This window comes from Artibeus jamaicensis, unplaced genomic scaffold, assembly GCF_021234435.1.
Source record: "Artibeus jamaicensis isolate MK-2021 breed Jamaican fruit bat unplaced genomic scaffold, CSHL_Jam_final contig_240, whole genome shotgun sequence".
NCBI lineage: Eukaryota > Metazoa > Chordata > Mammalia > Chiroptera > Phyllostomidae > Artibeus > Artibeus jamaicensis.
Genome location: NW_026521506.1, coordinates 15,185,472 through 15,211,152, shown reverse-complemented (window position 1 = coordinate 15,211,152; position 25,681 = coordinate 15,185,472). Strand labels below are relative to the sequence as shown.

The window sequence follows — 25,681 nt, the reverse complement described above, 5'->3', positions numbered from 1 at the left end:
GACCAGGCTTGGAAAGTTTAATATGAAACAAGTGAATTAAGGGGCAGGCAAATAGTTTTTGCTAAATTTTGAAACCAACTTCAATAGTTACAGAATTTTTTTGTACTTTCTAGATATGTATGATTAACATAATACAATGACCATCTTTATCTTAGGGTCGTTCAAGTGGTGAGGATGAAATAATTTAATATTTCTAAGGCTCTAAAATAGTGCCTAGCACACAGTAACTGCTTTGTAAATCTTTGTTAAATAAAATAAATAATTGCCAGTCTCACACATGCAGGATCATGATTGCTAGGGTCTCCATAAATGCTAGAAAGAAAAACACTTCTGCTATTTGTTCTTCAGTTTTGTTAATGCTGTTGAAGCTAATGGTACTTGTGAAAGGGAGATGGGTGCTCCTCACTATGAACAGTCATTAGATTCTTTGTTTTTACACCATTGCCTTTGTTGTTTCACTTCTGTTAGGCTAGTGCACCCCAAAAATCATCTGAAAAAATATATCGGCCCCTCCTGACCAAGACCAACAAAACTGAAGGGTTTAAAAACAACAATAAAAACATAAAAAATAAGCGGGGATCACAGAAGTCAGAGTACACAAATTGGGAATGACAGTTTCCGTTTCCCTTGAATATTGGCTCAAACTCCTCCTGAAAGATGATGCTCCAGCATCTCTAAACTACTGATTCCATTCAAAATCAGGCGCCAGTGTCCCCGGACCAATGCCATCAAGGAAAGTGCCAGGCCCCTAGGAAATGCTCCTCCTCTTTGGAGGCGGTTTGCGGGGCAGGGCTCCCACGCATGCTCCTTGCCCGCCGGTCCATTGGCAAGGCCTCCTGGCGCGTGCGCAGGACCCGTTGGGTGCCTAAACACGGAAGATACCTGCAGAGGTTCCCGCTTCTGAAGCGTGGGAAGAGTAAGAAGCGGCAAGTTTAGATTTTGGTTTTGACCCCGAGGGGTTCCCTCGGGCCATTAGAAACCAAGAGAGGAACTGAAGGCACCCGGGCCGGAGGTGGCTGAAGGGGCTGAACCTCCCACTTGTCCTCCTGGCGGGAGGGGGAAGAGAGGGGAGAAGCACCTATCACAGGGCTGAGGAGCCTCTGGGACCGGGTTCTGGAGCATGACGGGCTGGATCCAGTCCCCAAGCATGGGGAGCTGGAGCCGCAGAGGCTGTTCAGCTGGGCCCTGCCCGACTGTCAGCTCCTCGGTGATTTCGCTGTCCAGGCAGCTGGGAGATCTGTAGCCCGGCTCCGCTTGAGGTCATTGGTCAGAAGATTAGCATGAGTTCTGCCTCTGCCTAGTTTCCTCCCCCTCTTTCTTTCCTCCCCCTTTTCTCTTTCCTCTCCCCCATACACCGTCCTTCTTTTCCTACTCCCTGCTCCTCTTTGCCCTCCCCACGCTGCCCTCCTTCTTTCCCCCTATCTTTCGAGTCTCCCTTTTGTCCTCTTTCTTTTACACTGTTTTCCATCTATCCTTTCCCTTCCCTCCTGTTCTTTCCACCCTCCTGTAGTCTGTCACCCTCCATTACAACCTCCATTCTCCCCTCCCTATCATCCCTCCTCATTATCATCCTTCCCGCCTGCTACTCCTGCTTTCTCCGCCCCTTAGCCCCCGCCCCCAGCTGCCAGTCCCCGGCAGCTCAGTCCTGCGGTGAGAATGTTGGGAGTCCATAGCTAAGCACCAGGAGCTGAGCACTGACCGCTGTGCATGCCTGCAAGTATCCAGACATGGCTCAGGAGAAAATGGAACTGGACTCTGAGCCTGACACATCTGATGGGGGCAGCCTGAGGAGATTCAACAGCGCTCCCCTGATCCATGGGCCTAGGTGAGCAGTGTTGGGGAGGATGGACTGCAGGGTTAGGGTGTTCTTCGAGCTTTTGCAAGCAGTCTTCCTTCCCTAAAGTGAGAGTGGAGCTCATTTGAGCTCTCCAAACTGAGGGGGTGATGCCTTGTTTGCTTGATAGTGACTGGGGTTCCATGATGGGGTGAAAGTTTGACCCTTAAACTCTGGGCAGTGTGGGGACAACAGGACCATCTCTACCTGAGGCTTTGTTAGCTCACTCAAAAAGGAACTACAAGAAGTCTGGCTCTTTTAACAGGTTGCCTGCCCTACCTAACTTATACCAGTGAGTGTCAGACTGAAGCCCCTGGAACTAGACTTGCAATTTGACATCTGTCTCTAGGAGCTGGCATTTCTAAGCCTACTCTAGGAATCCTGATATTAACAGTTGTTTACTCTTATAAATCACAGTTTATCTAATAACTTGAAATTAAATGGCATGTTCATGTCATGTTAAGTGGTTTGGGTTTCTTGTAATGTTTTCAGATCCTAAAACTTCCTGAAATGCATTCTAGTGAATAAAAAAGAAGGGTACCTTACATTAGTGAAAACACAGGTTTTAGAAAACAATGGAGAGAATCCCCCTTCCTTGAATTTCAGTGGTAGGGTCTTGCGCTCATATGAAAAAGTCATCAGGGGGTCTATTTTAAGGTTAGGTTGGCAGACCTCCTGAACCTATTACATTCCACTTTTATAAGTAGACAATTCATCTTAGGTAGAGAGCCAATTTGCAAGGCCCCATAGAAATGGAATTAGTCCAAAAAAGGGGATGGGAGTAGTTAGCCAAAAACAGTAATCAAGCACAGGGAAGTCAAACATTTATGTTTATCAAACTGATTGTAATATCCTCATTTGGGGGAAATTTTTTAAATTAAAATTTGAAACTCTGCCCTAAATCTTTCCTCAGTTCTACATTTATTTTTAATACTATAGGAATAAACTGGACTTTTTTCATTATCTTTTAAAATCTGGTAGGCAAGCAATTGCTAGGGACTAGGGTAATCCTGTTGACCTGAATTTAGTCTACTGTAGAAATCACATACTGTTTTTTGAATCATGATTCAAGCAATTACTTGAAAAGTAGAATGCTGACAGAAGAAGAGTGAGGAGACCAGGCCTAGTCTCAACTTTCTCCCTGATTGCCTATGATTATTAATGAGTCACTTAGCCTTTTTGAGTCTCTGTTTTTTTTCACTTAAAATGTGGGAGAGCTGGATTAGGTGATACCCATATCCCCAGACCTGAAAATCCTTCACCTTTTAACACAGGCATGGCACTCTGCTGGGCACTACAAGATACTGGACAAAGATGAACAAAATACCTCCACCAAGGGGTTTAAGACACATGCAAAGTTTTCATTAATAAAAGTTAAAGTTGGTGTCTCAGGAGGCATCTGATTTCCCATTGTGCTCTTTGGGTTCAAAGGAGGCAAGGATTTCATTATGTTTGTGGAATGAAGAGGCTTCAAACACCATGCCCGTGTTTGAGATGGGTGTTGGAGGAAACGAAGGGTTTTGACAGGTGGTGGTGGGAGAGAGAGCATTTGGGTCAGAAGGGGCACCATGAGCAAAACTCCAGGTATGTTTATTTAGTTGGACAGGGGGTTCAAAGGTAGAACACATGTTTAGGTCAATAGTGGGAGATGCCGATTGGGCTCATATTATACAACAGGGCTCCCCAGTCCTTGTCACATCATGGTACACACAGAAAGCAGTACTGATCGTGGGTCTTCTAGGTAAGCAGATGAGGCTGCTAGTTTGAATCTGGCAGTAACCGGTTTGGAGGGTGATAAGTTATGAGCAGAAGCAGCCGGAGGCAACCAGTCTGGAGCTCCACCCTACATATCTTCTACCTGCTCCCCAAGCACTGAGGAGATCAGTATCTCCGCCAACCTGTAATCCACAGCACAGCACTCAGAAAGCCCTGAAGAGGACGGTGAGGAGCTTATTCATTGTACCAAATGAGGAGCCATTGAAAGTTTCATTAAGTAGTGAATTGGTATTAATACAGTTGAGGAAAATCTTAGATGAGAATCCATTAATAATTTTAATTTTTATTTTTAGTAACCTTTCACAGGTTTTTCAGCCTTACACATTTAGAACTCGAAGGAATAGTACAACCATTATGAGCAGTAATAGTCTGGTGAGTATAGAAGTAAGTATCCTTAGTGGTTTTGATTGGAGAAAACACTTTCAAATGTAGTTCCTTCTTAAAATTATGTGCTATGCACAATTTATTCACAGAAGAAAACATTATTTTACCTATCTTGTTTACTGCTTAATGATTTGGCCATTTTCAGCTTTTGATGCAAAATAGGAGACCTGATTAAAACAATTTCTTAGCTGTAGGACTTCGTATTTTTAAACATTGTTCTTTTTTGTGTGTTACTACTTGCATCATGGTTGTTAGGTAAGTCAGGATTAACTTCTAATTATAACTGAGAGTAATGGTCTTTATTTGTCCTAGGATGCTAAAATCACCTAAATGGTTGCAGGGTGTTTATTTCTGTTGGTAAGTGCTGTTTAGCCAAAGAAAGACTCCTTTAAAATGCTCGTATTTGTATTCTTAGTAGAGTTGCTGATCTATGTAACCAGAGCTATCAGGGATCACCTTATTAGTTTGCTGTGTTGGGATAAATTATGATGAAGTTTTTATATAGCAGCACTTCATATGTGGGGCCCATTTATGCTGTAGCTGCTGTGCTCTGGAAGACATCTAGGATATAAGCAAACAGACCTCTGAATGATTGAACTAGATTTCCATAGTCTATGCATAAAGGTTCATCAGTTTATTTATAGGATAGCCTCTCTGACCTCTGAATCATCTAAAATTTATGCAAAATTATAGTAAATTTCCAGCCCAGTAGTGTGTGAGAAGCAGCAAATGAGAAGAGGTACATTGTATTTGCCTTAAAGACTTACTGATAACTGCAAGCAAAGGAAGAGAGTGGAAAACTAAAAAGCAGACAGAAGTTTTCTAAAAAAATGTCTATGGCTGAGTGTAAGGGCTAAGAACCTATTAATGGATGGTGAGGTGTCAGTAGCATAGAACCATCAGGTAATTGATGCTCTTAAGGATAACTGGGTCTTCCATCTTTTCTTAAATTATAGTACTACTTACCCTTTTTGATATTTTATTTCTTTTTAAAGGCATTTTAAATGCTACCAAGTGCCTTCACACATTTAATCTCATAGCAATCCCAGTGAAGTAGTCAGGGCAGAAGATGTTTTTCCCAATTAAAAGAGGCAGCAGCCAAGACTTAGCCGATGTAAGTGGCTTGCTCAGAATCAGACAATTAGTAAGTGGCAGAGCTGGAATTAGAATAGAGATCCTCCAGTGCCATTCCATTTGGTATAATCTGTTTCACAAGGGGGGAAACATCACACTTTTAAGAAAGATTTTCAGCTGAAGTGGCTAAAAATACTTAAAGGGGAAAATGCCAGCTTTCTGGAGGTTTGATTCACTTCACCTTCTTCCCTGAGGATACTAGAAAATATAAGTACTTTTTTTTGCTGTATATATGAAACATGTTTCTGCATCAATAGCATAGCAAAGAAGGGAAAATGAACTTGCCTCTCTACACTTCACTTTCCTCTTTTCTAAGATGTAAAGATTCTTATCAACTCAGTGAAGGCTCAGTTCTCACTGCTTCCTGACAAATACCCACTCTAGGTTTTGGCTGCACTGAAATACCTAGTATGCTGAAGGAGTTTTGTTGTTCACTGCTTTGTGTTGATCCTTACACTACCCTTCACCCCATCCCCTTCTCCTTTCTAGCTATCCAGTGTGGGATTCATTCCACATCACCCTTTGGGTACTTCTATCATAATATTAGTTACACCATATACAGTATATCACAATGTACTCTATAAATCTTAATACACTTAGCTATGTGCCATATTAACCTGCAAAAAGTAAAGTATTTGTGAATGAATTCAAAAGAAGGGGACTGCTATAGGAAACATGAAGAAGTAGGAGCTTCATGATTTGACAATTGGTTAGATATAAAGGCAGGAAGGAAGACTGCAATTTTATTTCTTGGTAACCAAGGGGAAAATGCTGCCTTTATTATGAGTTGGGGAATTGAAAGGAATTGGTCATTTGAAGGGACAGAAGATAAATTCTTTCTCTGGACATGTTGGGTTCAAGGTGCCACTGGCCTCAATGCTCTTTTCCAAAAGAAATACTCTAAATCTTGAAAATAAAACCTCTGCAAGCCTCACCACCATTCACTTTCAGAAGATGGCCCTTCTAACTTCACAGAGAAGGCAGACACCTACCTTGTACACATGTCAGCTTCTCTTTAGAATGTCATTACCTTCAACCTTCACATGGAGTGTTTTCTCCAAATGGTTTATACATTTTATGAGTCCCTATCACTTTGCTTGGTCTGTTGTCTTCTCTCTATCTTGTGTCTTCAGTCTCTTCCTCATGACCTCTTTTCTTCCACTTTCTTCTCCTGACTCACACCTCTAATATCTGGAAAGTAGACTGTTTTCTTTTTTTCAGAGGGTCTCTCCCTCCCTATTTTCCTTCCCCTAAGGAACCTTTTTTAAAGCTTAATCTCCACGCCACTGTCTCTTAATTGTCTCCTAATTTCTTGTTCACTATTCAGCCAGTTTGTAATCTCATCATTCCTGCCACAACTGTTAAAAACCTGTTCTTGCAAGTCACCAACACCCACTTGATTGCCCAAGTCAGGGGCCTCTTTTTTTTTTTTTCCTCTTAGATTTTATTTATTTATCTTTTAGAGGGAAAGGGAAGGAGAGAGGGAGAGAAACATCAATGTATGGTTGCTTTTCGTGTGTCCCCTGCTGGGAATTGGCCTGCAGGGAACTGGTCTGCAACCCAGGAATGTGCCCTGACTGGGAATTGAACCGGATTATCTGATTATCTGGTTCGCAGGCCCATGCTCAATCCACTGAGCTATACCAGCCAGGGCCCAGGGGGCCTCTTTTGTTATCCCACTTGAGCTCTTTGCTTGACCTAACGCCATTAACCAGCACCTCCTTGAAGTTCCTGGCTTTTTTTCCTCAGCCTATACCTTACTCTGTTTCTGGTACTAGACATGGCTTTGCTCCTCTCTTCCTCTTTCAGGTCTACTTTCCAGTTGTAAGTAGTATGTCACATAGATATCGCATCTAAATTTCTGACTTTCTCCACAGTTGGGTTTGACAGTTGTCCTTTTGGCTCTCCTGATTATTTCCCTGCCTTTGGGGGTTCTTTTGTTCTCTGATAGACACATCCGTGCTCTTCTTCATATTATCCTGTTAGAGTCTTTCTTCCCTTATTTACTTGCCTAGTAGCTTAATGTTTTTCAAGTGACCTTATTAAGACTTCAACAGTAAATATGCATCACTTTCATAATGGAAAAAAAGTACTTTTTAAAATGATTTTACTGGTAAAGGTTTTTTCTTTTCAAAGCCCAGGAGAGGGAAAAGTGAAGGAAAGGAGTGGGTAATGAAGAGATATCTTTTGAGGTAAAATTATATTTCAGTGGGTAACTTTTAAAAATCTTACCTGAATTAGTTTTTGCCTAAACAACTTAGAGCAGTTTATCACGATTTTATACTACTCAATCACTACATTAGTATTCAAAAAATTTTAATAGGATAGGGCACCTTATAACAGGATAATTGTCTTGTTTGGTTTTATAGTATTATTTCATTTACATTTCATTAGGGGATACATAGTAGTTGTTTATGTTATGGCTATTAGGACACTGTAAAATATTAATTGTATCTTACATTTTGTAGTCAGATTGTGATTATTTTGATGGAACACAATTTGGCCCCCAAATCAATTCAGCTTTGTTATTAATAAATGGTGAGGTGGGGAAAACAACAGTTATTTTAAAAATATACCTTGCCTTCCACACTGATTTTCTTAACTAGTAAGGTTTGTAGTGATAGCATTAGTGATCAAATTTTAGAATTGATTTAGATCATGCAAACAAAATTTCCTTATTGCAGTTTCAAAGCGCTTTTGATAAACATTAATCATAGACACAATATTATACTGGGCTTCTTAGTCTGTCTTCCTCTGTTGGTGAATTGGTAATAAAAATGAATAAAATCCTTTTTTTTCCCTTTTCCTATAGTTCTTTACTTTAGATTAGTGGGGTAATGGATATTTCCAAGGGTTGGTGTCCTTTTTTTTTTACATAAATGTACACAGCTCTGCATTGATCTCGGGAAAGTGTTAAATTCAGTGCCTGTTGAACGACAGATGGTGCCTTGAGGGCGGATACCTGATATACTTTCTAAAGACTGAATGTACTGCCGTTAGTGCATTAATGTTCAATAACTTAAAGAACTAGTTTTCTAAGAAGAATATGAAACATCTAGGAAGAGGTTTTACACTGGTACTGACAACAGATTTCTTTGTGATTCAAAAGTTAGTAAATGTTTACTTTTTCTTTCCAGTTGCTATCATCCTCACCTAACCGGATTTGTAGCAGCAGACTGCATCAAATCAAAAGGGTAAATTTTACTTTCTAGCACAGATTTATAATTTTCTGAATTTTTCTTTTAAAAAATATTTATTTATTTTTTTAGAGAGGGGGAAGGGAGAGAGAAAGAAGGGAAGAGAAACACTGCCATGTGAGAGATACATCTATTGGTTGCCTCTCACATGCCCTGCAACCAGAGATCTGGCCCGCAACCCAGGCATGTGCCCTGACCAGGAATTGAACCAGTGACTTTTTGCTTTGCAGGACAACAGCCAGCCAACTGAGCCATACCAGCTAGGGCCGAATTTTACATTTTGATTTTATTTTCATTTTGAAGATTTAGATATCAAAACTGCCACAGGCTACAACTGTTTAGTTGTAAGCACATTAAAATTCTTCTGTGTGTTCAGATAAAATACAGGTGTGGTATGGGTAATGGTCTTAGAATATTATTTCTGCTGTACTGTAAATTATGTCAGGTAAGGTAGAAAAGTCTTTTTTCCTTTCTTTCAAATAAAACATTGTGTGGATAAAAACTATGTTTTCAGCCCATGTTTATCTTTGCAGGAAGAAGGCATGGATATGATCAACAGAGAAACTGCCCATGAAAGGTTAGTGCTTCATAGGAAGAGGGCACAGCCTAGTGTATGCTTATGGCTGAGCACTGATGGCCTTTCATTTTTGTTTGTTTTAGGGAAGTGCAAACAGCAATGCAGATAAGCCAATCATGGGACGAGTGCTTGAGCCTGGTAAAGTTTTCATATTTGATTGTTTTATTTTTATTGTTATTTATAGAATCCTTTGTATTGTTCATTGGCTTTATTAATTTTCCATACATTTTTGTCCCTTCTGTTTGCAAACTTGGATTCATTTTTGATCCCTGCTTTTCCACTGAAATACCATATTGCAACTTTTTAGCATACATTTCTACCCTAAAAAACACAGGCATGTGTATGTAGTAAGGAAGAGCTGTGATGTGCTGAACTGTGAATTGTGAGGAAATAACACTTTATATTTACAGAGTAATAGTGATTTTGACAAGCGAGAAAAATTGTATTCTCCTAAAAGGATTGACTTCACTCCAGTTTCTCCAGCACCATCACCCACCAGAGGATTTGGAAAGGTAGGCTCACTGACAATATATTACCTCTCTTTCACTCACTGAGCTGTTTACTGTCTATAACACACATACAAGTTGCCTCACTTTTATTTTTTTAAAGATTTTCATTTATTTATTTATTTATTTTTAGAGAAGGGAAGGGAGGGAGAAAGAGAGGGAGAGAAACATTAATGTGTGGTTGCCTCTCACATGCCCCCTACTGGGGACCTAGCCCACAACCCAGGCATGTGCCCTGACTGATAATCGAACCTGCGACCCTTTGGTTCACAGCCCATGCTCAATCCACTGAGCTACTCCAGCCAGGGCCAAATTGACTCACTTTTAAAGAGTCCAATGACTGAAAGAAAGATCAAAAAAGTCTGTGGTAGTAATTTGGAAAAAATATATATATATTCTCATTTATATAGAGAGAAATACATAGACAACTAAACAATTCTAAGGATATTGTTTCTGTCATTTTGAGAAGAATCTCTTGAAAACTGAAGCATTAGAACTAACTATTTTTATATTAAATATATTTTTTCTAGCAATGTTTTTCACCATCCTTACAAATGTTTGTGAGCAGCAGTGGTCTACCACCAAGTCCCATTCCTAGTCCAAGACATTTTTCCAGGTAGGTGAACCTGCTTTTTAAATGTGGGTGGAATGCTACTTTTTAAAATTGTCTCTCTGATGACATTTCCCCCCCAGCATTTTATTATGGTAAATTTCCAAGTGAAAACAAAATCGAAATAATTGCAAAGTGCACAGCCATGTATCTGTTACCTATATTTTACTATTAACATTTTACCAGATTCATTTTTTTAGATTTAGTACCAGTTTATAGTCAGTGGACACACATGTGTGCACAGGATAATGTCTTTTATAAGGAAAAAATTTGTTTAAGATTGTAGATTAGTTAAATTCAGATAACTTTTTAATGAGGTTTCTATTTTTTAAATATTTTAAATTTATTTTTAGAGAGAGGGGAAGAGAGGGAGAGAAATATCAATGTGTGTTTGCTTCTTATGCTCCCCCTACTGGGGACCTGGCCCACAACTCAGGCATGTGCCCTGACTAGGAATTGAACCAGTGACCCTTTGGTTTGCAGTCCATGCTCAATCCACTGAGCTACACCTGCCAAGTCAGCTTCTATTTTTTAAAAGAAACTGTTGTGAATATTTTGTGTTGCAGAATGATTTTAAAAGATAGCTTAAAACACCAGATTGCCATATGCCAGGTTAGATCATGTACTGGTATTTGAGTTACTCAACCTACAACACAAGCATTTTCTATTTCTCCCTCTATGAATGTCAATTTTACTGACTTAGTTGGTGGACTGTAATGTTTATCTTGCATCTTAGAAGTACTTACACTTCATCCAGTTTATTTATTCTTTGAAGCAGGAGTCAGAGTCCAGTCAAGTGCATTAGGCCCAGTGCTCTTGGTCCTCTTAAGAGAAAAGGTAAGTGTCACATTTCTGATATGAAACCTAGTTGAACTTAAATTATATATTAGAACTTTAGTCTGAAATTAGTTTCAAGGCTGGACTCCTTTTTTCTAAAGAAATATGCAATAGGTGGGTGGGATGGGGTAAGGTGGTCGTGGGAAAATGCAGACAAACATACTTGAACAACAGTAAAGATAAAAATATGTAATACTCTTCCCCATGCATGCTTTACTAATTCTAACTTTTGTAAATTAGTTATTTCAATACTGTCTATAGTTTTATATTTCATAACAGAATCTCATTCATATTATCAATATATATATTCCAAAACTTTGGCCTCGGTGATCTGAATATAAAAGATACAAATCGATATGTTGCAGAGATATATGCTTATGTCACAGCAAATAGGTCTATAGGTCTATAATACAAGCTGTATTTTCAGATATAATCTACCACCAAGTTACACCTTGGCAATGGCAAAGAGATAATTATTGCCTCATATTCAGGTCTTTCAGGCTTTTGCTGTAATTGGGGTGCTCTCTTAATTACCTTATTTTGAACCAGTGAACACTAAACTAACATGATCTCACTCAATGTTTTAGATGCTTATGGGCCCCTGATGGAATCTATTTTAAAAAAGACAAAGAAATTTAACACAGTTTTAGTCATTATTCACAGGGATATGACCACATGATTGCAAGGGCTGGATGCCATTTTAAACAAGAGTTTTAGCAGTAATTTTAAAAAACAATTTAGTAAGTGGTTTCTTTGTGCAGATCACCTTCAAGGCCAGTAAACAAATCAATTCTCCTCATGGTAGGTAAATGATACTTACCAGCTGTGGTGAAAATTTTCCAGTTAGAGTAGCACACACAGATTCAAAAAGTGCTATATTTCAGACAACTTAAAATTAAAGGTAGTAATATTCTGAAAAATAGAGCCTTATACAGTGACAATATTTGTATTAGTGAATGAAATTTATTTTATAAATGATTATTCTTTTTCCTTAATTCTTTAAGGAATTATTTACAATCCTAAGAATCATCTCAGGAGTTATTATGTGAAAATGACATGTAGAAATTAAAGCTATTGTTGTTATTAATTTTAAATTTGTTGTGGGAAATTGATGGACTTAGTATGGTTGTTTAGTTTCAAAGCTATTCCAAAATAAACCAGCAGATGGAGGAATTCTTTGCTACAAAGGGCTGAAGTGTTTTGCTAAGGAAGTGTTGAAAGCCAGGCGGCAGCTTTTAAAAACTGCAAATCAAAGTATGGAAAAAGAGCCCTGGTCTGGTAACTCAGTTGGTTAGAGAATCCTCCCCTTATGCCAAGGTCCTTGGTAAGGGCACATGCAAGAATCAAACAATGGATGCATAAATAAGTGGAACAACAGATTGATGTTTCTCTCTCTCTTTCTTTCCTTTCCTTCTTCTCTTTCTCTAAAACCAATAAATAAATATAAATAAGGTATGGAAAAAGCAAATAAAAATATAACCTTTCTTCCATTTTAGTAATACTCAGAATAGCTCCAGAGGAAGGAAAATATAAATTGATTGATAAATATAAAAATTGAATATTGTATTTGTTTTTGCTTGCTGTTTTTCCATTATAAGAATCTTGCACAGGTTTAACTTTATAGCTACTAATTTTCTACTGGAGCATAGATAAACCCATGATTTAAATTTTTCATACTATTCTATTTTAAAACTCAGATTAAAAGCTTCAAAACCAAATTTATGTTTATGTTTTATTTAATTTATTTATTTAAAGATTTTATTTATTTATTTTTTAGAGAGAGGAAGGGAGGAAGAAGAGGAGGGAAAGAAACATCAGTGTGTGGTTGCATCTCATGTGCCCCCTACTAGGGACCTGGCCCACAACCCAGGCATGTGCCCTGACTGAGAATTGAACCAGGCACCCCTTGCTTTGCAGGCTGGCACTCAATCCACTGAACCATACTAGCCAGGGCTATATGCATGTTTTAAATCATAGCTTATTTGGAAAGGGTTTTTTTTCTGCATAACTTAGGGTCATTACTGTTTGCCCTCCTAGTGGCAAAATGTTAAGCGCTACTCCTTTGATGCAAAGTTTTTCTGTTACACAAAGTTTTTTTTTGTGAAAAAATCTGTAGGATTGAGGTAGCCAGTATAATACCATTTTCGTGAATTAATAATTGCTTTTGGATACAAGTGTGCTTTCAAACTTACACAGTTATACGTCCCTTAACAATGGAGGTATGTTCTGAGAAATGGAGCATCAGGTGATTTCATCACTGTATGAACAACTTAGAGTGCACTTACATGAACCTAGGTGATGTAGCGTATTATACACCTAGGCCATATGGCGCATCCTATTGCTCCTAGTGTACAATCCTGTACTGCATGTTATTCTGAAAAACAGCATGAGATCAAATCAAGCACAAAGGAAAGTGATACAATCAAGACACATGGTAAACACGAGATGTATAAGGCTGCCACTGGTATAACAACATACTGTTTTATGGCAAACATTTTTTGTAAGTACAAAGAAGATACTCTAAAATAATGATAAACATTATACAAATACATAAAACTAACATAATCATTTTCAAGTTTTATGTACTGTACATAATTGTGTGTGCTATATTTTTATACAACTGGCAGTATAGTAGGCTTGTTTGTACCATACCAGCATGGAGAAAAAGGTGCAGGGATTAAGAAGTACAGATTGGTAGGTAGAATAGACAGGGGGAGGTTAAGAACAGTATAGGAAATGGAGAAGCCAAAGAACTTATATGCATGACCCATGGACATGAAGTAAAGCAGTGCTAGCCAGAGAGAATGGGCATACTGGGTGGAGGGGAGCAAAGGGGGAAAATTGGAACAACTGTAATATCATAATCAATAAAGTATATTTTAAAAAGAATATGACTTATGCCTATCCATAGCATGATGCATTTAATAAATGAGAAGGTGTTTTTTTTTAGAGCTGCTGACTTTTTGGTTAAGGTTATGTGAAAGTGTATTTCTTATATGTTAAACACATGGAAAAATATCTTTCAAGTAACAGCTTCAAGAAGTATGCTGATCTTTGTTTAAATAATGATCACCCTATTTTAGCACTAAGCCTGTATAATTGTTTTACAGTGGTATTATCTCTTTTTGTTTTAGGTGAAATGGAGACCGAAAGCCAGCCCAAGAGGCTCTTCCAAGGCACTACCAATATGCTGTCTCCAGAAACTGCACAATTGTCTGATCTCAGTTCATGGTAAAAAAAAAAAATGAAATAAAATCAAAACGATATTAGGGTATAATCTATTTAAAAAGAAGCACATCAAAAGTATATTGGGATCATTTAAAATGTATTCAGCTTTTTATCCATGTTCCGTAGAGGAGAAATCTCCTAAAGGTATAGATAATGTGGAAAAGCAGATCATTTGAAAGTCATAGTACTTTTTTGGAAGTGTGTATCTTTTTGGCACCTTCCACTTTATTCCTAGCTTCTGTTGTTAAGTAATCCTCTTTCAATAGGTGCTGATGGTGTGGGGAAGTGTTAGCACCTGGATGGTGTGTTTCTGGGTTGCTCTGGGTAATGGTCCACTGATTATAGCTGTTCTGCCTGCATTTTGTATTATATCCTTTTGTCTTAGCAGAGAATACCAGTATTCTCTTCAGCATGTCATTTTCTTTTTTTTTCCTGATTCAAATTCCTTTTATTTATTTTTTTAAAGATTTTATTTATTTATCTTTAGAGGGGAAGGGAAGGAGAGAGGGAGAGAAACATCAATGTATGGTTGCCTTTCATGCGTCCCCTGCTGGGAATTGGTCTGCAAGGAACTGGTCTGCAACCCAGGCATGTGCCCTGACTGGGAATCGAACTGCGATTGTCTGGTTCGCAGGCACTGAGCTACACCAGCCAGGGCTACCATGTCATTTTCTAAATAGCATTGTCTGTTGTTATAAAATACTTTTCAAGGTTTGGGGTATTTCATCCTAATGCTAACTAAGGTTTCATTTTTATGGTAATGCATCCTGATTCCTATGGCCCACTCACATATTTTTTTAGCCTTACCCATCCTAGTTTAGATGTCTAACTTAAGGCCCTTTAATGTTTTTATGCTAAAGTTAACTTATTTTCCTGTACCTGAAGTTGAGCACTTGGATACTGACGTACTTATTGGAAGGAAAGGGAAGGAATACTAGCAGTAGCCAGGTCATAATTTGAAATTTTTAAGTACATTCTAATCAACACACAATACATAATCTTGTTCTAGACATGATTATGTATTGCCTTTCAGAACTTTCTGTTTCACAAAGTTTATGGCTGGGGATCTTTTATAAAGAGCCCACGAGGGAATTCGATGTAAAAGGATGGTGTTCTCTAAATGAAAGATTTGTGTAAGCCACTTACAAGGTATAAGGATCAATAATTCCTTTCTTCCAAATCACTTACTCCGTGTTTTATAGAAGATAACCTGTACTTCTAGTTGACCAAGAAGTCAGATTATTCTAATTTATTAGACTCATTGATAAGTACTGTTCTAACCTTGGAATAAATACCTTTTAGATTGTTCTAGCTATTTTCGGCCCCACAATTTTTCTCTCATCTCTGTCTGCCCTTGGTAGCTCAGTGTGCTAATTTTGGTACAGAGTGCCTTTCCAGGTGTGTAGATGATCACAAAGAGAAAACCCCTCAAGTTTATCAAGATGACTAGTTGGTGGAACTCTATGCTTAGTGGATGGAATCTGCATATCACTTTTATGGTAAATTGTGTTTTAATATGGGCACACAACGTTACAGATCTGCTTACCCAGTTACTAACCAAGTAACGAAGTTAGGTAAAAGACATGAAAGCTTTTTGCCAAGCTAAAAACATTAGATAGGGTAAGGGGATTTATTAAAAAATTGTCATAGGCTTACTGTGCAAGATGCCATAAAACAGGTTCATGCAAATAAATAAGAAAGGAAAGACAAGATGTGGTATTTACTGAGTCCTCTCCCCTTATCCCACCCATTTATTCCTCTGGGCAGCACAACCTAAGCTGTAGTTAATGGTGACTGTTATGAGGTTTCTATTTCTCTCGATACTACTCCCATTCTCCAAAGACCTGTAACTGGCTATGAGAGCCCTGGGAATGTGGACATTGGTGATGAAGGGTACTTTTGATCCATAAACACTAAAAGCATTCCCTCACACTGTAGAGATTTGCTTCATTTGCGGCCCCTCATAGAGCACTAACAAGCCAACATGTGGCTCAAATAATATGTTAAAAACAAAACAAATGTATTACTCAAAATTCACAAAACTAAATGTCAAAAATATTTAGGTAATTAAAATTTTAAGTGACATTTTAGTGAGTTTGTAGCATCTAGAATCCCAAGGATATTAAAACTTAAGTTTGCACTAAGATTTTTGGGACACCTTGTATACTAATAATGTAGACATTGATGTGTACAACTAAGAGATTTCAAATATGAGCTATTCCCGATATACAAAAATGGGATCCTGCCCTTGTAAAAACTTTTTTCTATCTCTTTAATGCCTTTTCATTGATCAGACATCCATATTCTTAGAAATGGGGACAAAGACAGAAAGTAGTGGTGTTCTGGTTTTTATTGCCAAATATAACAATCTACTTGATAATGAAACTAAGGAAGCAATCTTTATACCTTTTAGGGAGTAGAAAAAATATCAGCTCTTTAGTAAATGATCGTTTAAATTGTTGTAGTTCATCCCCTGTCCTACTCTGCAAAGAAAAAATGGGTTTTAACACTTTAAATTAAAGTTTATATACTAGATAATAGCATTTAAAATCTGACATCTTTGAAGTATAAATTAAGTGTGAAGTTTGAGTGCAGACCCATATTGGAATCGCTGTCCAGTATGCCAACTGCTGCCCAAAGAAATAGTAAGCTTGTTCTTAATATTATATTTTTTTACTAACTGAAAATTCTAAAACCTCTGCCAATCATATCTGAGGAACATTGTCACCACAAAACAAGAATTATGTCACTCTGCATTTAAGTCTTCATGAACATGAAGAGTTTGATCACAACTTGGAAATACACCTTTGCATGGTGCATTGATTCTTTTGCGTGGGCTCCTCATTCTTTTGGGAATAAGATTATCTGTGGCACAAAAATAAAGGAATTTTCAGGGCCTCTAGCCATGTAGTGAAGATTAAGTGGTAGTCTGTTTTGCCTACAGAAAAGGAAAAAGTCTTCTGTGAATTTTTTTGCCCATTGCATTAGTGTTAATGTGACTGCTACTTTAGCCTTTATAGTTTTATGTTAACATTTTTATTAGACTAATCTTAGTGACTTTAACATTATTTTTAATATTATATGTGTCATGACAAGAAAATTTCATAGTGAATATGTGACATACAAAGAATAAGATTTAATCATGATTTATTTAATAATAGAAATGTATACATACACTTTGAAGATATTTATGTGAGCAGTTTAGACATCTGTGCAGATACTTTTAAACTCTTATCCCCAGGGTAACTGTGGAAGTGATCATATTTAAATGTGTGATCTTAAAACGTAAAAGTTACACAGGAAGATAATGTTGGTCCTTCCTAAGGTAAAATAGTAGAGAACAGAGAACATGCCCCATGGACCAGTTTAACCCACATCAAGGGGTAAGGGACAGACACCCTGTAGTCTTACCTTATACCAAGATCTGCTGGCTTTATAGGGCTGTGACTGATTTTTAGTGCATTTACCTGTCTGCCTTTAACCTGATAGAACCCAGTTTGTTGAATAGACAAGACTAAGTGGGTCCAACTTGAATGGGGTGAGAGTATGGATGACACCGGACATCCTAGTTTTGTTGTTTGAATGTTTTAATGATTCTGTTACAGTTTTACCCTTAGTTTTGTTTGTTTGTTTGTTTGTTTGTTTTTAGACAGAGGGCACTACTTTAATAGTCATAAGTATTTTTGGCTGCGTGGTTCAGATGTTGCCTCAAAATGTATATTCAGTGACTGGAAAGAAACAGTTCACTTTTTTCTTTTTTTTCAGTTTTTTTTTTACTTTATTGTTTATGCTGTTACAGTTGTCCACACTTTTTTCCCCTTCACCCACCTCCACTCAGCCCCACCTTCTCCCTTCCCACAATCCATCCCCATATTTTTGTCCGTGTCCATGAGTCATGCATAAATGTTCTGTGTTCAGTTTGAATTGTGTAGGTCCTTTGCTTTCCTGCCATTGTCTGGCTTTTGGCCATTAGTCTAAGGCTCATTAACATCTCCATCAGAGCTTAAGCTAGGAAAGAAAGAAGAGGGAAACTCAAATTGGACCATATTTTGTTGCTTTTGGAAACCCTGGTAGAATGTTTAATAGTGGACACTGTGAAAATCACTTTTGTTTAGTGATCTATGGATTAAAATATGTAAGTCTTGCTTTATGCAGATCTACTGACAGTGGGTAATTTGTGACTTGTGGTCTGTGCTTCCAGACCATGGGTAGTAGTGCCAGATTAATTAGAACAGAAAGTAGGTTTTAGTTTAGTGAAAATATGTGGTTAAAGGTTTACTACTAAGTTCGGGATGTGAATTGCACTGGCGACTAAATATAAGTATGCTATTTTTCTGTTAATGAACAAAATTTTATATATGTTTATATTTAATAATAGAGAAGAAATTCTTCAAAGATATTAAATGAAATGTTCAGATTTATTTTTGTCTTGGTAACTTCCCCATTAGCTTGTTTCTCTTAAAGTAATCAACAGTGTTAAATGACAGATTTCTCTGCATGAGTCATGTTCTGTGTTTTTTTAAGTTAAATTTATTGGGGTGACGTTGGTTAATAAAATTATATAGGTTTCAAGTGTACAGTTCTATAATAATACATCATCTGTATACTGCATTGTGTGTTCACCACCCTCGTGTTCTGTGTTTTTGAATGAATACAAGATTCACCTAAGCGAGCAGGTCTTGTTACAAATGGAATCTTTTAACCCAGGGCTCACTGTAAGTTTGGTGGTTGGAATAATAAAATCTTTATTTATATTCATATTATCTGCTTGGTGGCCAGATTTTCATCCAAACCTGTTTCTTCCTGCCAACAAGCACAGAGCATGTCCTTCAGCTGCCCAGCCAATATGTGCTTTAGGAAAGCAAATTCATTTTAATATTAGTCTAGGCCAAATGCTTCAGGAGGAAAAAACATCACATATATTTTGATTTTCCAATGTCTCAGATTATCTGTGCAACTTTCTTTCAGTAGTTTGAATAGTTCATATTTTAGACCCATTTTGCCTTTTGGTTCAAAAAATATCTGAGCCAGCTAAATTATCCAAACTTCTTTCTTAAAAGTGGTTTATTAATGATGCACTTGAAAGCAGTGAGCATAGAGTAGGAGTACCATGGAACATACTGTTTCCATTTTTATTTTTACTTTTCCGAAGTCTCTTTGTATTCTGTCTCCACCTAAAAACAATTCAGTGGCAATAGAAAGAAATGACATTTTGAAGAAAAATAGGAAAGTAGAGGAAGCGGGTGGGGGGAGTTGTATTTTATTGAGGGTGGTATAGGTCCCAGAAACTTCCAAATGTAGCACAGGTTGCATAACACTGGAGATCTATTAACTTAGAAATCATTAAAATGATAATATTAAAGACTCACAATACTTAGCCTTAGAGCACATTAGATTAGGATGGGTATTTGCAAAGGAGCTAGTGACCAGATTTAAACTTAGAACCTATGTTTCCTAATTCATAATTACTTCTCCAATTTTATGTTTTATTTCTTTTTCAAAAATAGAAGGCATGTCTCTGTAAATCCTAACACTGCCCGACCACCTCTCCAGCTTTGTTTCTCGTCATGTTCTTACTGTCTGTACTACAGCCACACTAACCTGCTTTTGGCTTCTAGAACTACCCTTGCTTCCTCCCAAACCTTTTCTAGTTCATGCCTACCCATCTTTCAGATGACAGCTCAAATACCACTTTTAGGAAGCCTTGTTCTTCCCTGTTCCTCCAAATTAGATAAGGTCACCCATGTTATATACTCTCAGAGCCCCTTGTATCTTTCCTTTATTGCTTTGATCACAGGTTATAATTATATGCTTATTAGCATAATTATTTCTATGTCTGTGTTCTGCACTCCTGTTAATTCAATGAGGGCAGGGACCATGTTCATCTTATACACCATTGTTTTTCTAATATCTAGCACACTTCCTGTACTTGGCAGGACATCAATAGTATTAGAATAAATGAATGAGTAAATTTGGGCCAAATATAGAGCATAGAGCTAATATGTGGGATTGATGGGAATCAGTCAGAAATGCATCCTGATGCCAAATTGTGAAGGCTCTTGATTATGAATGGTGAAGTATAAAGACACATTTGTGGGGCAAATCAGATTGGTTGGTGGGAGCCATGAGGGCTTGGGCTGAATGGGTAAGGTATCCCTGTGCTGGACTGTGGAGGGAGGCTCTTGATGCCCAGGCCAGGAGTTTAGTGGAAGGGTAGGAGCAGAAGCCCATTGTCAGGATTAAAGAGGTGAGTGGACTGTGGGGTTATTGGGTCCGTGGATATAAAAAAAACATTCCTTCTAGAAGCTTAACTGGATAGTCATAGAAGGAATCAAAGAAAGGAGTCTTTTAGAGATCGTAGGGAGACCTTTGGATTTTGAAAGCAAGAGGAAAGGAAGTGGTGTAAGAAATTCATGAAATTAGAAGAATATAAAAGGCAAATAATGAAGGAAACTAGAAAAAATGTTAGAATCAAAAACCTCTAGCCCTGGCTGGCATAGCTCAGTGGATTGAGCGTGGTCCTGCGAACCACACGATCGAGGTTCGATTCCGAGTCAGGGCACATGCCTGGGTTGCAGGCCAGTTCCCAGCAGGGGACTCACGAGAGGCAACCACACATTGATGTTTCTCTCCTTCTCTCCTTTCCTTCCTCTCTAAAGATAAATAAATAAAATCTTTTTAAAAATTAAAAAAAAACCCTCTTAGGAGTGGGGAAGTGGTAAAATCTAGGGCAATTGAAAGACTTTGTTGTGGAATAGAAGGACCATGGAGCAATGCACTTGATAGACTACTTCATAGATTTCAGGGCAGCTACCTCAATGAGTAACCATTCCTTTTACTGTATAAGGCTGATGGGAAGGTAAGAAGATAAATAGAAGGATAGAAATCTCTTGAGCTGAAGGTAAGGGAACTACCTCATGAAAACCATGATCTGTCAAGAAAAATGTTTATTGTATGTTGGACATTCTGGTACCTCTGAGAGAGCACTAAAATGATACAGAACCCCGAGTGTCTTATTTTCCATTGCCGTGACTTTGTGCTTTTACAGGTATCTGAATAGAGTACTTGATGTAGTTCATTGCTATTGCTTTTATACTTATTATTTACAGACGCTCTACTGACTTGTGAATTCTCAAAACTGTTGTTGCATGTTATGTTTACTTTTACCCTAATAAATGCATCTGCTTATAATTCTTTTTGCTTTGTCCTCAGTTCAGATATTTTGGATGACAGTAGTAGCGGCAGTAGCAACAGTGGCTTATCCTCAGACTCAATGGCTAAAGGCAGCACAACTGCAGAGTCTCCAGTAGCATGCTCCAATCCGTGCCCTCTGCTCATCTTGGTGGATGATCTCTCACCCAAGTGATTTATCTATTTCTGATTCAGTGTTTTAACTGCTGTTTCCTACATAAAGCATTCAGTGAGGAATGCAGAGAACTTTGATCCATAATGAGGATTAAAGTATCACCATTTTTTTTTTTTTTGCATCTCTCTTCTGTAAAGTTCAGTTTTACAAATACAGTGACCCTACTTGTGACTCTTTTTGCTGATCACATTTTGGACCTAGTGACTAAACCTCAAATACCCATTTTTCATTGCATAGAGTATGTATATATAAATACAACTATATACATATTTCTCAGTGCTTCAAAGAGCCCCCATTTAAAGTCTATGCTTAAGGAAGGCCCTGATGGGTATTTTCCAGAATGGTTCCTTTTCCCAGCAGTAGTGTGACAGCTAGAGTTGATCAGAAATTCTCTTGCTTGAGAGATTTTTTTTGTCTTCTGTTCACTACATAGTTTCAAATCTCTTTATTTCACAATAGATGAATTGGTTTTGATTATATTATTTTTTATTTTTCTGCATCAGCTTAAACTACATTATTTTGTTTCCCTTTCCTGTTTCAGCTGCTTACTTGCCATTTCTCACAGAGCAGAAAAAGCACGTAGTTGCTTTTGTTACTACCCATATCGCTTCTTTGCTGTTGGACTGTATGACATGAGGATTGATTTTAGTGCGGAGAATGTAAATGTACTTACAGGACACCTGGAATAGTCGCCACAGGTTCTTATGACTTAGCTACCATAGTTGATATTTTTCTCCCCAAATCTGTTACCCTAAGGAGTGTATAAAATATTGTTAATGTTTCTAGGTGGTGTTGTCAAGGAGAAGAAATTCCTGCTTTGACCAGATGTGTGGAGCATCTACGAATGAATGAGTAATGTTATTTACACACAAACCACTGTCTAGAAAAGCATATGTGAAGCTTGACAGCTTGTTTTGCATGGTATTATGAGGCTTGAGGTGCCTTGAGATGCAGTGCTGTGTTATAAACATGTATATCATAAGATAGAGTAGAAAAAGGGTCCTTATGTGACTGATTGCCCCATACTGTCTCAGTTGCTGCTTTTTTCCTGATTATTATTTTGTCATTGGATTTGTTTGTTTTCTCTTGTGGTGAGCGATGCTGCTGACTATGGTTTGGTCATTGCGTTGTCACCAAAATCAGAGTTCAGTTCTTGCGCATGCTGTCTTATAGGAAAGACAGCTTAATATCTATGAGGAAGCCTTCAGGAGCCAGAAAAAATAAAAAAACAATGTTATTGTGACTTCAGCTTTTAAGAAGGTATTTGAGCTGTGAACATTCTACATGATAATCAGTCTGAGGTACCGGAAGTTAATATTTAAAGGGAAAATCCTGAACAAAGCTCATTAAAAAATGAGTGTAGTCTTTTGTTCTGTTATTTATTATTTAAAGCTGTGTAAAAATGTCTGTCATGATAGATTTCTCTTAATGTTCAGATATCATGGGTGGATTGTGTGTGTTTAATATGTAAATCTGCCTGCTAGGATCATGGTATTCCAGTTTTGAATGTATATGAGAAACAAAGACTACTGCACTTGTGTCTTTTGAAGACAAAGATCTTTGACTCTTAAAGGAAGATGTTGCATTTTGCCAGTACTCACAAACTAGTAATACTGTATGGTTTGAAGGAAAACATATTCTCTTTGAATTATAAGAAAGCATCACTTACCTAGCCCTAAGTAGTTCTGTAATAACATCAGGTGTATTGTTTACTTTAAATTGTAATGACCACCATAGTGTCCATTGATGTCTTAAATTTTCATATTGCCTTCATCTGTGCAAAGGCCATGATCCTTCAAACCTAACAGAAACGGGTATATTATGAAGATTGTTCCCTAATATGCCAGTTTACTATACTTGACCTTAGCTAAAAAGCTGAGAAGTGATCCTAGCATGCAATTTTAAAGGAACATTACTTTGATGGTATTTAGAGTATTTACTCTGTTTGTGAAAGAACCATGTTAAGATGTTTCTACCTATATCATACAGAGAGATGGTTTTGTCTTATAGGATACTTATCTACATTCATTCTATGGTCATTTTGCCTTAAAGGGACACTTTTGGCCATTTTTGGCTGTAATTTAGAACTCCTAAGAAATAACCTTTGGAATGTGATATTTATTTTTGAAAGTCAGTAGTGGGGTAGAATTAGGGCAGGAAAATGAAATTATTCCAATGATATGAGAACTAGCAAGCAAGATGGTTCACTTTACTGTTTAAACCAAGGTTTGATTTTATTTTTTAAATGGACTAGAAAGTTAAGTTTGTGCAGGGATTGTTTTGAGATAAATGAAAGAGATGCTAATCTTCAGATGAGCTTGATTGACGGTACCCCTTTATTTTTATATATTTTTAATATTTTAAAGTGATCATTGTTATAAATTAAAATTATTTATATTCTATATTATATCATATTTCAGACTGATATTTGAAAATAAGTACATGAGATGATATGCTAAGAAACTTCCATAGATGATGCTGTTTTTGCTTGACTGATTTATATAATCACTGTACTTCAAGATAACTGCTTTTGGAATAATAGGAAGTTTTGTGAAATGCTGACTTTGTGTGTATCTACAATACAGATTTAATAAAGTGTGTACACACGCATGAAATTCTGTGAAATTTTCAATGTGTATTTCTTTTGTTCTTTTTAATAATGATTTTCTGCTTCTGTTGCCCAGTATTGCATTCTCTGTGTCTAACTGCAGTCAAGTTTTGAATAAAAAGGTATCAGGGACACAAAGGAACTAATAGCTATACTGAAGTTTGGGCTGTTTCCCAAAACAAAGAGAAACCTCTCCCCATAATCTGTCAAATCTTCAAGAGCATTTTGTAGAATTTTACAATTTAGAAGATTCTTGCCAAGACCACATGTATTTACTTATTTTAATTTACTGTGTCTTGTTTGTTTTTTATATATTCATATGATTAAATTATTTTTAGAACTAGATGGAGGAGTAGATAGGCAAAAATACAGTCCTTTTATATATGACTCAGGTTACAAAAACTTGAATTTCTTTTCAGAAGGGTGTGGGGGGATAAATGGTGATGGAAGGAGACTTGACTTGGGGTGGTGAACAGAGTACAGTGTACAGGTGATGTGCTGTAGAACTGTGTACCTGAAACCCGAATAATTTTGTTAACCAGTGCCACCCCATTAAATTCAATAAAAAGGAAATGAACATAAAAATAGATATGAACTATTTTATTTCATACTTAGAGAAAAATTAAATATCTCAAAGAACTGCCACATATCCTTCATCCAGGTTTCCCAGTTATGGATATCTGACCACATTTGCTTTATCATTCTCTATCTCTCATATGTGTATATTTTCGTATATGTGTATATATGTATATGCATATGTATATGTATATGTATATACAGACACACATTTTCTGAACCATCTAAGTTGTAGACATGATATACCCCCTTTAAATGTGTCAGTGAAATTTTTCTCAAGACTTGGACATTCTACTTAACCATATTACAACTATCAAAATTAGGAAATTAACTTTGATGCCATTTAATCAACAGACCCCATTCAAATTTTGCTTATGGTCCCAATAATGCTCTTTTAGTAAAAGGAAAAAAATCTTTTATCTGGTCCAGGTTTCATGCCATTATTATGTGTTACACTTAATCATTATGTGTTACACTTAATCATTATGTGCCTGTAGTTTGTGATTTTTCTCAATCTGGAAGTCCCCTAGTCTTTCTTTGTCTTTTGTGACCTTCATATTTCTGAAAAGTGCTGGCCAGTTATTTTGAAAAATGTCTTTTAATTTAGGTTTGATTGTATTTCCTAGTTATTAAATTCAGGTTTTTATTTTAGACAGAAAGACCACATAAGTGATGCTGTGTTTTCAATGTATCATTGCAGGAAGCACATGGAGTCACTGTCCTATTGCTGGTTATGGTAACCTAGATTCTTTGGTTAAGTTGGTGTCTATAATGTTATTCCACTGAACAGTTAGTATTTTTCCTTTGAAAGTAAAATATTTTGTGTGGAGGTACTTTGAAAGTATATAAATATTCCGTTTCCTCATCAAAGTTTCACTTAGTATTATTAGTATCCACTGATCTTTCTTCCCTCATGGTACTATGGCTACCTAATGGTGATTCTGATTCTATCAGTTCTATTACATTTATTAATTGGCATTGTACTATAAGGAAAAAATTTCTCTACCATTAACATCTGTGTGGATTCATGGACTCCTTCCTATTTTAG

The 25,681-nt window shown here is 37.2% G+C and overlaps 1 protein-coding gene and 1 non-coding gene across 11 annotated transcripts; both read left to right on the top strand.

The window, feature by feature from the left end:
- The first annotated feature begins 866 nt into the window (after positions 1–866).
- Positions 867–24,028, top strand: PABIR2 (PABIR family member 2). 10 transcript variants are annotated; one of them, XM_053662380.1, is made up of 13 exons: positions 1,735–1,825; positions 3,584–3,775; positions 3,904–3,994; positions 8,266–8,322; positions 8,859–8,902; positions 8,986–9,040; positions 9,313–9,414; positions 9,939–10,024; positions 10,794–10,855; positions 13,990–14,086; positions 21,296–21,445; positions 21,991–22,147; positions 22,236–24,028. In XM_053662380.1, exons 3-12 carry the CDS (start codon positions 3,965–3,967, stop codon positions 22,136–22,138), a joined length of 831 nt encoding a protein of 276 aa, XP_053518355.1. In that variant the 5' UTR covers positions 1,735–1,825; positions 3,584–3,775; positions 3,904–3,964; the 3' UTR covers positions 22,139–22,147; positions 22,236–24,028. The 10 variants fall into 10 exon arrangements, with proteins under 10 accessions (XP_036991421.2, XP_036991420.2, XP_036991419.2 ...); XM_037135533.2 differs by having other exon boundaries at positions 1,739–1,825; positions 3,576–3,775; XM_037135526.2 differs by lacking the exon at positions 3,584–3,775 and having other exon boundaries at positions 867–1,825; positions 3,904–3,982.
- LOC119041997 (small nucleolar RNA U109) lies at positions 16,912–17,029 on the top strand. The gene has a single exon (XR_005081142.2). It is a non-coding gene; the product is annotated as a small nucleolar RNA U109 (small nucleolar RNA).
- Positions 24,029–25,681: the final 1,653 nt, after the last annotated feature.